General features: G+C 49.5%; 1 protein-coding gene across 6 annotated transcripts in view; it reads left to right on the top strand.

Moving 5' to 3' along the window:
• The window catches only part of STX18 (syntaxin 18), a 130,187-nt gene that overhangs the window by 61,860 nt on the left and 55,851 nt on the right, over window positions 1–12,476 (top strand). For 5 of the 6 annotated variants that reach the window (XR_002081211.2, XM_019453717.2, XM_019453715.2 and 2 more), the window contains one exon: window positions 8,794–8,861. The exons of the other annotated variant lie outside the window; for it this stretch is intronic. Coding sequence is in view for 3 of the 5 variants with exons in the window: in XM_019453717.2 (XP_019309262.2) it covers window positions 8,794–8,861 (68 nt within the window). In the remaining 2 variants the exon portion in view is untranslated. The remainder of the gene's footprint in view (window positions 1–8,793; window positions 8,862–12,476) is intronic. 6 annotated transcript variants of the gene reach the window in all.

Raw genomic sequence — 12,476 nt, 5'->3', positions numbered from 1 at the left:
ATCCACGTGCAGGAGAGGGCCTTGACCTGGCCTGGGAGTGGCAGAGAAGGCTTTTAGGAGGCATCATACTTGAGCAGAGGGCTTGGGGCAAGAAGACTGGGATCGGGCGGGGGGTGGGCTTCGAATCTGGAGATGTCCACAGGGAGAGGGACACCCAGGGCCTCGGGCTTAAGGAATCAGGCCTGATTTGTCGGTAATGGGGAGTCCCTGTGCACTTTGTCAGGAAGTGTGTGCGAAGATTTGCCTTTTTGTCCAGAAGTATTTTTTGTCTGGCTACAAAGATTATACATGCTGATTATAGAAAAATGTTAAAGTACAAAAAGGTTTTAAGAAAAAAGCAAAATCTCCAAATCTCACCACCCAGACAACCGTCAGTATTTTGAAGAACAGTTTTCCGACTTCCTCTCTGTGTATATGTACAACGTTAGGTATGATTTCGTATCTTTTCCATAAGTGCATCATGCAGTATGTGCTTTGGGCGACCTTGCTTTCCCCTCCGTGCTCAACAATATGCTTGTGGGAAACCATCCATGTCTGCGGCCCAGGCTCACCCAGGGTACCTCACAGGATTTCATTGGTGTGCACGCTGGGATGTTAGGGGTTTAGTTTGGTCCCTCCTGGTAAAACCTTGTATGTACGAGGACAGGTGATGTGACAGTCTTTTTTTTTTTTTTCCCCTGTCAAATGCATCTGGATTAGGAAGCACACTTTTTATGGTAGATGGGTTATAGAGAATTTCAACGTCTTGATGATTTTGGGAATTAGTCTTATTTAAATATAGCCACTTAAAAGTGAATTTATGTTCAGAGAAAGAAAGGAACGGGTCACATGAATACCTGTAGTTTCAGAATGCAGTTCAAATCACTTGTTTGATTAAGTATCAACTTCCTAAAGAGGCCAGATCCTGGCCGACCCTGGAGTGTGGCTGTTAGCTTTGTGCTGTCCCATAGCTGGAGACCAGGCCTTGAACCGGAACAGCTCGGCTCAGCTTTGGGTACTTCTGATCTCAAAATGTCCCTTCTACACTCGTGGTAAAAGCAAGCCTCACAGACCTGCCGTGCTCGGATGGGACGGCGGGGTCATCTTTTGGGTGGACTTGGAGAGCACTTGCTTTGGGAGTCACAGTCTCCCATTGGTTTCGAACCGCTTACCTGGGATGTGTACCCTCCATGTCCTCTCATCTGTGACCTGGGATTATAGTGGAGCCTACCCACAGGGCCGTCGGGAGCAAATGAGATAATGGACGCGTGGTATTGACACTGGTAAAAGCTGGCAGGTAGCTCGTGCTACTGCTGTTTCCTGAAAGCTGCATTCTCCACCCTCTCTTTGTAGTGAAGCCCAGGGAGATTAAGCGACTTGCTCAAAACTTCAGTTGGCAAAGGTTAAGAGTTTAGGGAAGCCTATAAGAGCACCCCTTTCTTCTCAGCCCAATTTTGGAACCACCTGAAAGAGAAATATAGGAGTTAGAACAGGAAAATCCACACAGGGAGCCTGGCTTTAGGTTCGTAGTGAAATATGGGGGGAGCTTGGGTCAGAATATCCCCCCTCTGCTGGCTGGCTGGCTGATGGGAAAAACGGAGAGGGCGAGAAGGAGCCGAGCATGCCCATTCTCCTTTCTCCAAATCATAAACCAGTTAAGTGGCTCCTCTTCCCTCTGAGGCCAGGATATTGGTCCCACTGAAGTCTCCCTGCACCTGAAGCCTCGGGAGTGGGGGGGCAGGGTCTCCTTCAGCAGGGGGTGGCAAAGCAGAGGTCAGAACCCAGGAGTCTCTGCCAACCCCCTGGGTTTCTTGCCCTTCTCTCTCTTGCCCGCCCTGCTCCACCCAGACCCGCAGTCATGTGCCCAGAGTCGGCTCCTTTGCCCACGTCCGCCCAGGGCTAAAGGTGGCTGCAGGGGAACTCAAACGCAGGGAAGAAAAGCCGTTGGGGAAATTGCCTTCATTGCTCGTTTAAGCCATATGTTGAGGCTGTTTAAGGATTGAAGGAAGCTCAGGATGAGCTGAGCATCAGGAAGACTGCTGTTCTTCCTGACCGCCCTGTTTCCTTGCTCATGGCTGTGGGCCTTCCCCCCCGACATCCAGGTGACCTTGCCAACTCCAAGGCTGCCGTGTCGCAGAACGCGAGACCCAGCAGCCGACCCAGGAGGAGACGGCTGGAGCCAGTGGCAACATTCTCTTCCGATATGTGAATATTCGTACTGTAACATATAGGTGACTTTTAAAACGAGCGTTGTGTGTGGAAGCTTTTCTTGCAGATCTTTCTGTATCCGCTGTAGTTAAACACGTTTTTTAAGATCAACATTGTACACAAATACTCTCACACGAAACCCAGCTTCTATTACTGGGAAGAAGGATGTCAAACTTCATTAAGTTAAATATTAGTAGTCTTTTGACAGAATAATACAGGATAAGTGACTTCGCCTTTGAGTCACAGAGACCTGTGATCAGTCTCAGTTTTGTTTTGGTTTTTTTTTTTAAGTTTATATATTTATTTTAAGAGAGAGTGCGAGTTGGGGAGGGGCAGGGAGATGAGAGACAGAATCCCAAGCAGGCTCCGCACTGTCAGTGGAGAGCCCGACACGGGACTCAAACCCAGGAACCGTGAGATCACGACCTGAGCTGAAAGCAAGAGTCAGATGCTTAACCGACTGAGCCACCCAGGTGCCGCCCCCTCCCCCACCCCGTTCTGCGTCTTACTAGCCTTGTAACCTTGCATGGCCTCAGTTTTCATGTTGCTTAAATGGGAACGGGGGTCATGTCTAACTCATCCGGCTGCTCTGGGGAGAGTAAAGGGCAGCCCGTGCCGAGCAGTTTCTGCACTGCCTGGTACATGTGGCTGGTGCTCAGTGAGTGACGGTCGCCGTCGGCTGTAATCACGTGTGTGGTGCTTTGCTGAACACGGGACATGAGAAGAAAGGAACAGCTGGACGTTACTCGCTCGGATGCTCTTCTCGGTTCCCAGTCATCCCTTTGTGGATACTGTGCTGGAAAACTGCGCTTGTGACCTGTCCACAATGTGTGCTTTAATTTGGAGGCTGAGAACGCAAGCCTGATACTTAGAACGCCAGGGCTCCAGCCAGACTTCAGCCCGAGGTGTCCCTCAGCACGTGGTCTGTCCCGTCTCTGACTCCGTGTTGTGACCTGTAAAATAGGCTTGATGCTGTCCCCTGTGATCTCGCCTGGGAGAGTCAGGTGAGCCAGTGCACGCAGCTCTGGGAACGGGAAGAGCTCTGGGAAAAGCCTGGTACACCGTCTTTTCTCGGTGACGGTTTTGGATTTTGAAAGGGGCGTCCACCCTGATAAATGGAATTCTAAGCAAAGATTGCAAGTGCTTAGAAATAAAGCCGGTAGAGATTGTGTGTGGAATTGAGTTGTTGGTTCAAGTGTGGACAGCAGAAAATCTGCACACAAAATGACTAAAAGTGTTAAGGGAAGAAAGCGCTAAATGGGAGATGCTTTAAAATGTTTTTTTATTAAGGGAGACTTCAGATACTCCCTGAAGCAGACAGGATGGATGACGAAGCCGCAGGTACACGTGTGCCCATCCTCACCTCTTACCGGCCCACGGCCCGTCCTGCTTCGTCTGATGCTCCCCTCTTCTCCATGTTGTTTTGAAGCAAATCCCAGGTGTCCTATTTGATTGGTAAATTTTCAGTGTATTTCTCTAAAAGAGAAGGATTTTAAAAACAGGGAAGTGAATCATAGTGCTTCAGATATTAAATACCTCCTGCATTCCTTTTCTGTCTCAGCCTGCAGTTCACGTCTCATTTTAAACTGTGTTTTATGTTGGAGACGGTGGACGCTTCTCGTACAATGTAGCAATGTAGTCAAGCCACAGCCGGTGGGCATAAGAACTCTTCCTTCCGTGGCGGGCCGGCCATCAGTCAGCTGGAAGGTGACGGGCTTTGTGAGAGCAGACCGGCTCCTGTGAAGCGTGCCAGGCTGTGCATCCTCGGACCTTAGTGCTCGCGCTGCCCCTCTGCGCGCACCGTGCTGACTCCAGGAGAAACACGCACAGACGGCCGGTGTGCCCCCCTTTGTTGGTTGGTTCACACGGTTGTGTAGGTACAATCTTGTGACAGGTCTGATACCTTTTTGACCCAACTCATACGTCAGGACTTATCAGATCTTGAAGCTCTTTCTGTTGGATTTCCAGCCCCCCACAAACTCCCCCCCGCCCTTTTCCTTTTCCAACATTTATTCTCTGCTGCAGATACAAAAATGAATAGGGCATAGATCCTGACCTCACGGGGCTCAGTTGAAGTCTAGTGGGGGGGTCACAGATAAATACTTGTTATGTTCAATGGAAAGTGCTAACAGGTATCTGTAAAATACTAAGAAAGGTGTTCAGGAAGGCTTCACGGAGGAGGTGACATTTAAGTGGAACCTGGAAGGACGAGCAGGGATTCTTCTGGTGGCATGGGGTTGGGGTGAAGAGAGCTGCTCTGGGCAGAGCAAGAGCAGTCACGAAGGCACAGAACTGTGAAAATGGGGTGTCCCTCACCTGCCCAAGGCTGTGATGTGCCCCACAACATGGTTCAGTCCCCAAAATACTCCCTGTTTTCAACCCTTGCGTTTGTCACTCACCTGGTCCCACAGAGACCCTTCCAGTGACCTGTTCCTTCTCCCGAGACTCTTCCTCACCCCCTCCATGTCGTTCAGCGATACCAAGACTAAGAGATCGACACTAGTTTAGATCTTTATGGGGCAATAAAATTTCCATTTTACTCCGATTTCCTTGTCAAACTTGACACCAGAATGGCCTTTCTCCTTTTAAAAGTGAGGGGCTTTCTCTTTGGACACACACATAAGTGATTCTTTTAAAGTTACCACTAGATGTGGAAACATTCACAATTCAAAGCATACAAGTGCTCACACCCCTGCAAATTTGAAAATACAAGAGCCATAATAGAATTGTTGAAATATAATAAGCTGTCTTTGGCAATGACACCTCCCCACCATGTGAGGGTGGGTTAAGAAGGCAGCTCTCTGCGCCGTGGGAAGAGGGCTCTCACCAGACCACGTCTGCTGGTACCTTGATCCAGGACTTCCCAGCCCCCAATACTGTGAGACCGTGTTGTCGTTTAGGCCACGCAGCCTGTGGTATTTTGTTATAGCAGCTTAAATTAGGACACATTGTATTAGTTTCTTTCTGCTGTTGTAACAATTTACCAAAAACCCGGTGACTTAAAGCAACAAGAGTGTATTATCTTATGGTTTTGTCGTCCGAGGTCCAAGACGGGACTTTGTAGGTTGAAATCAAGGTTGGGCAGGGAAGCGTTCTTTCCTGGAGAGACTTAAGGGAGAACCTGTCTCCTTACCTTTCCCAGCTTGTAGAGGCCAACTGCATCCTCAGCTCCCTCCTCTGTCTCCAGAGCAACCAGTCCTCCTCCCACTGCATCACTCTGCCCTCCCTCCTGCCCTTCCTCTTCGACATTTAAGGACCTTGTGATTATATGGGGCCTTCCTACTGGATGAGCCAGGATAATCTCCCTATTTTAAGGTCAACTGATGAGAACCTGAATTCCATGTGCTATGTTAATTCTCCTCTGCCTTCTAACAGAACGTATTCACAGGACTTGGAAGCCTTTGCAGGGGGAGGGTGGCATTTTTGTACCTGCAACAGCAAACACAGTTCTTTAGGGCTTATCGGGTACCCACTGTTTTGTTAACATTCAGTAACAGTTTTTGAGGCTTGCTTTGCTCCGGGAACTGTGCCTGATAAGCACAGGAAAGGGAAAGGGACCCATCACCCTCTAGGGGCTTGCCATCTACTGAAGGGAAATTGGTCTGAAATTAGTCACTGTGGTCATGAAGGGAGGTCATGAAGGAAGGGGTGAGGTCGAGGTGCCACGTTTTGTGGGGGAGTGGGGTCTGACTGTGCCCGGGGGTGTGGAGCAGATACAGGGAGGGAAAGAGGAGAAGTCTGTGCAGGAGGGAAGGTGGGTAGGGCATTCCAGGGAAAAGGAGAACCATATGGGTGTGCGTGTTGGGCATCTCTGGGACTTGGAGCCTGGCGCCTGCTGGGAGTGTGGCAGGGACTGAGGCCACACGGGACTTGTGGAGCTGGACTGTGAAGGGCCTTGAGTGCTTTATGGGAGTTTGGACTTGACTCCATTGTTTAGGCCTGGAGGTTACTTGTTGGCTGCCCTTTGGCAAATCAGCCTTGGAACTGCTGCTTTTGGCTACAGTGTATTTAAATGTTTCTTTATTTTTGAGAGGGAGGGAAGGGGAGAGAGAGAGAAGGAGCAAGGGTTGGGGCAGAGAGAGAAGGAGAGAGAATCCCAAGCAGGCTCCAAGCTGTCGGCAAAGAGCCTGACGCGGGGCTCAATCTCATAAACCATGAAATCGTGACCTGAGCCACAATCAAGAGCCGGCTGCCCGACTGAGCCACGCGGGTGCCCCTGGCTGCGGTGTGTTTTAAATCCAGAAGTCATCACCGCCAGATGTCCTGTAGCATCCGCCGTTTACCTCGCCTCTTGCGGGCAGTGGCAGGGCAAGGGGACAGAAACCGTTGCAAGTTCGAAAACAGGACGGTAGCGTGATCAGTTCTTAACGTGTGGTGCAGTAAACACTTCGTTTGTACTTCTCTTGAGTATTTTCCCCAACAGTCTTAAGAGGCAGATTTTGCAAGGCAGCTGAGGGGGAAAGTAGGAATAAGAGTGTGAGGAAGGTAGCTGTGTTGTGCAGGAAAATAGGTCGGACGTGGACTCCGATGGTCCTGCGTTTGACTGTAAGCCCTGCCACGCGCTGACATGCCAAGTGGGTAACGGTGGGTGAGTCCCTTAGCTTCCGTGAGGTTCACTTTGCCACACTGGTTCCCGTCGGAGAGCAGTGCCGCGAGTGCCCAAGCAGGACAGCAGGGAAGAGAACGAGGTGGTGTGAGTGAAAATACCTAGCAGGGCAGGGCTAGCGGACAGACTCTCAACCCTGGTTCGTTACCAGCAAATGAGCGAGTGCCGTGGCCACGCCTCATTTTCAGTGTGATTCCTGCTCTGCACGTGCCTGAAGGCCCTTTTCCGAACCAGATTTATTATTTATCTAGACCCTGTGGGAAACCGAACCGATCCCCTGTTGACCTGTCTCCAGACAAACGCTGAATGTTTTCTTTGTGATAAATACTATCTTTGTATTCAGACATACGCTCGTTCCACAGATACTCGTCGACCACCCCCGTGCCCCATGTGGCACTGAGACCTGCGTGGGGGCTGCACAGCCCCCGCCCGTGCGGTTCACCGACAGGGAAGCAGAGGCCGTGGCCGTGAGTGACTTGGTGCCACGTGGGCGGCATGTGGAAGTGCTTTTAGGTTGAGAGCAAAGCGAGAAACAGGCTGAGTTGGCCTTGACAGAAACACTGTCATGGAAAAGATGAAAGTTCAGCGGACCCTTCAAGGCCGGGGTTGTGTATGTCTGGAAGAGGTAGCAGGGGCATTAGGAAAACGAGTGAGCACTGGTCAAAGGACAAAGCAGGCCACCGGCCTGGTTAATCAGTCTCTCCTTCTGGAAACACTTTTGTCCCTGTCGACCAAGATCCTAGACTTCTTCCCACCTCTTTTTACTTCATTTTACTTAGTTTGTAATCCCTAGCTCCACACGCAGTACCTGGGCACACGGTAGGTGCTTTAGAGTAGGGTTCGCTTATGCTCGTCCCCAGCCGTCACAGAGGCAGTCCTTTGTGCCTGGTGTCCTTTCGGTTCATCCGTGGAAGTAGGCCATCGGGAAGATGGAGGTTTGCTGTGTGGGAATCTGTCGTTGCCTCTGAAGCTTTTAAATCTGCTGCTCTGCAGGGCCCCACCTGCAAACCTGGTATCTCCAGCCTTAGACTCCGTCCCCAGAACACTTGGAAGACGCAGTTTTTGTCTGTGGTTTTAGAAGACACATGAGGAAAGGAATTGGCCTTTGTTGAGCATGTGCTGTGTAGATGTTAGACGTGCATGATCTTATTTAATCTGGACGTTCCTTAGAGATCATCTCTTCATAACATCCTGGATCTATCACAACACTTACAGGTTCAGGGGCGACTTTGGGAAAGTTAACCAACAAGTTAATGACAACAGATGACCCTTGACCAACCTGGGTTTGGGTTGCCTGGGTTCACTTATGTGCAGATTGTTTTTTTGGATAAATGCAGTATAGTCCTGTGAGTGGGTTTTCTCTTTCTTATGGTTTTCTTTAAATTTTTTTTTAATCTTTATTTATTTTTGAGAGAGAGACAGAGTGTGAGCAGGGGAGGAGCAGAGAGAGGGAGCCACAGAATCCAAAGCAGGCTCCAGGCTCTGAGCTGTCAGCACACAGCCCGACGCAGGGCCCGAACCCAGGAACCGTGAGATCATGACCTGAGCCAAAGTCGGACGCTCAACCGACTGAGCCACCCAGGCGCCCCATCTTTCTTATGATTTTCTTAATAACATTTTCTTTCCTCCTGCTTGGTTTTTTGTATGAATTTAGTATATGATATAACGTACAAAATACGTGTGAACTGACCATTTATGTTATTGGTAAGGCTTCTTGTCAACAGTAGGCTACTAGTAGTTAAGTTTTTGGGGAGTCCAAAGTTATATATAGATTTTCTGTGTGGGGGTTGGCGCCCCTCGCCCCGCATTGTTCAAGGCTCAGCTACATATGAGAATCCAAACCGAAGTCGTCCCGTTTGTGGCTTCAAAATTTTTCTATAACCTGCATTCCATCCTCTATTAATTTAAATTACACATGAGTGTAACATATCCATATCACTCTCTCTCTCTTTCTCTCCCCCCCCCCCCCATGTTAACAGTTTGCTTTCTTTTCATTCTAGATTTCACACATTGGCAAACTGAGAGATTTTCTCCTGGAACACAGGAAAGATTACATTAATGCTTATAGGTAAGTGCATACTTCTTACCATGGCTTTGGTGACTGAATTCTTTTCCATACCTATATTCCTGTTGAGGCGTTTGCCCTTACTTTTTACTTACTCACCCAGAGTCGCCGTGGGGAAGATCAGTTCGGCCGTGGTGTCGGTGGCAGAAAGGACCGCCCGTCCCCAAGATAGGCTCTTCTCTACCCTCCAAGTCCCAGTGCCCCCCACGGCACGATCTTCAGGATCGATGCTGCCACACGTTTGCATCTGTGTTGGTGCCACACACGTTGTGAAACACGTAGACACACACGAGACCCACTCTCTCAGCACGGACTTACGGAACCCACGATGGAACGCTGCCGGTCGTGTAAACATGTCATGTCGGTGCGTTTCTTGCATCTAGAGAGGGTTTGGTTAGCTTGCTTTTTTAAAAGAGAGAAAGCATTTTGATTGAGCCTTCCAAAATGGTTTGTGGAATGGACCCCGGCTCTCAACAGATACAGGAGCGTTGCAGGGCAGACACCTTGTCTCCTGTGCTTCCTGACCTCCATTCATACCTGGCGGTGGGGTGGACTGTCCGCCATGGGACTCCGCTTCAGGCCTACTGTGTGAATTCACGAGGAAGTTGGATGGGATGTGCGAAATGACATCATAAGTAATTTTATACTTTTAAATGTGCTTTGTTCGTATGGTTTCAGAATGTCGTAAAATTCTTACTCTCAGTGCATAGTACCAAGAAGAGCTTCTTTTTAAGCTCTCAGTTAAAGTAATAGCTCAACACTAGATGGCAGTGCAAATTTCATTTCCCGAGGTGTGCGAGTGTCTCCAGTACTGATTTGATAGTCCGTAAGAGTGGAAGCTACAGCCATTTTGGGAAACTCAACCAAACTGGCATAAACCTCTCTTTCTAGCTCCTCCCTTTGTACCTGACCCCTTAGGTCACATAAGTGGCTATAGAGGCCTTGCCTGGAAATCCATTGTTAACTTCCCTTTGCCTTGAAAAGGCGTCCAACAAGGCAGATGTTTTAAATGTTGGTTTAGTTCAAGCCACCCCACTCCCTTATTAGCACTGTGAACCTGAGAAAGTCATTTAATCTGTAAAACCCTGTCTTTCTCCAAACCGGGACTTAGCGAACTACCGCCTGTAGGCCAAGTCCACCCAGCTGCCTGTTCTTGTACAGCTTGTGAGCTAAGAATAGTTTTCGCATTTTTAAACAGCTTGGAGAAAAGACTAAGATCTCACCACATATGAAAATGATACGAGATTCACATTTCAGTGTCCACAAATAGAGTTTATTGGAATACCACCAAACCCATTCATTTACACATTATCTTTGGCTGCTTCCGCGCCACAACAGCAGAAGTGAAGGGCTGCGGCAGACCGTGCAACTTGCAAAGCCTAATGTATTTACTCTCCGCCCCTTTTCTTTTCTTTTTTTTTTTTAAACGTTTTATTTATTTTTGAGACAGAGAGAGAGACAGAGCATGAACGGGGGAGGGGCAGAGAGAGGGGGAGACACAGAATCGGAAGCAGGCTCCAGGCTCTGAGCCGTCAGCCCAGAGCCCGACGCGGGGCTCGAACTCACAGACCGCGAGATCGTGACCTGAGTGAAGTCGGACGCTTAACCGACTGAGCCACCCAGGCGCCCCTCTCCGGCCCTTTTCAAAGCGTTTGCAGAGCCCTGCTCTAAACAGAGGGGTTGATGATCCCTCACCAGCTAGTCGAGAGATTCATACAAGACAGTATAATTGAAATGCAGTGCATTTCCATGCATTTATGAGATGATTGTAAAGGGTGCTGCTCTGTAACTTGGCAGTCGTTTTCAGCTTTTCTTAAAAAATGTTTATTTATTTTTGACAGAGCGCGTGCGCGAGCGTGAGTCGGGGAGGGGTAGAGACAGCAAGGGGACAGAGGATCTGAAGTGGGCTGTGTGCTGACAGCGGTGAGCCTGATGCAGGGCCCAAATTCAGGAACCGCGAGATCATGACCTGAGCCGAAGTCAGACGCTCAACCGACTGAGCCCCCCAGACGCCCCTCAACTTCTGATGATAAAAGTGATGTTAAAGGCATTTATTTCTGCTCAGCTCCCACACAGTGTGCATCCATGTTCCCAGACGGCTCCGAGCCCTCTCCCTTTGTCGCCCGGTAGAGCCAGCTGCTGGCCCACGGCTTCCTCCTTCCCAGCTGCTCTGCGGCAGATGCACAGATGGACACCCCAGATCTCTGGGGGCCAGTCCCGCTCTGCCACTTACTGGTTGTGTGGCTTGAGTGTCGGAGCTCTGGCCCCTGAGGCTTTTTGATCCCGACTCATCCATCTCCCCATTGTGGAAACTCAGTCTTTTACTCATTTTTCCCACTGCAGCTGCTCTTTGCCGCCACGTGCATCCTGAGCTCCAATCCTACCCCTGTTTGCGTCCCTTCGAAAGAACGTGGGCTCAGGGGGTCAGGCACACCGAAGTTCAGTCCCACTGATGCCCAGTGTTAATCATGTGAGTGTCTAGAGCTCACTTCACGTCTTTGTGCTTATTTTCTTTTTTGTAAAATGTGGATAATGTTCTCGTGAGGATTACATGAGATGCGCAAGCTCCTGGCACATAGAAGTCCCCTGGGGAACGGCAATAGTATTGGAACCCCGTGGGACCTATAATGAACTTGTGTGGGGGGGTGGTCAGTTAGTAAAAAACACGTGTCTCCTTCCTGCCCAACAGCGGTGGGAGGGAAGGAGAGAGAGATGGCATGCAGGAGTCAGGTGAACGTGATGAGATGGACGAGTTACCAACTTTATCACCGGTAAAAATCCAGGGGGGGCGGGCAGAGCTTAGGTCTGAGGGCGGGCGGCCTTGCTGAAGGCTCCTGAATTAGACTCGCTCAGCCATGACCGCCACCGAACGGTCACAGGCGCTGGAGCACAGAGAGTGGGGCAGGCCCTTTTATAGCACAGGAGAGAGAGGAAGACAGCAGGACATCAGTTCTCTGTAAGCAAGCAGATCCCGGAGAGGAGAGAGAGAACAGAGCTGTGGCTAGATGCGTGTGCGTGTTCGTGCCCGTGCCCAGGGAAGTGCCCTCCCGCATGAGGGCAACAAAACTATACCACTTGGGGGGAAAATTTCCTTGGTTTCTGTTGTCCCTAATAGAACCTAGGACTAGGGGGTAGGCATCCCCTCAGTGACGTGCGTTCTCTCCCGATAGATAAGGGCCGCCCTTGTCGTGCCCCAGCAGGTCGCCCCTCCTGACGGTGTAGACGTCCACAGCCTGCCTTTGACCACTTCTGCCTCCCAGTGTGCTGGCCTTGGCCAGGAACATTTTAGATGAAGTATGATCATGGAATTGAAAGAAAAATTGCCTTCAGACCCATAAAACTATGTTAGTTTGACATAATTAGGAAGCTGTAATTTTTTCCATAATGTAGAGCTCAGACTTTATTGACCCATTTAATTTTTTTTTTTTTTTTAGTAATGACATTTTACTAGAGCAGAGCAGCACGCAATGAGGTGGCCTCTGGCTGGATCTCTTGAATGATTTTAATTAAAAATAATGTTTCCACTTCTGGTAGATGTACCTTTTCTGCAGTGTCTTGGCAACAAAACAATACCACTTGGGGGGGAAACTTCCTTGGTTTCTGTTGTTACTAATAGAA

Source organism: Panthera pardus, unplaced genomic scaffold (assembly GCF_024362965.1).
Source record: "Panthera pardus isolate Hobbes unplaced genomic scaffold, ASM2436296v1 HiC_scaffold_13, whole genome shotgun sequence".
Classification (NCBI taxonomy): Eukaryota; Metazoa; Chordata; class Mammalia; order Carnivora; family Felidae; genus Panthera; species Panthera pardus.
This window is presented reverse-complemented; position numbering and strand designations above follow the sequence as displayed.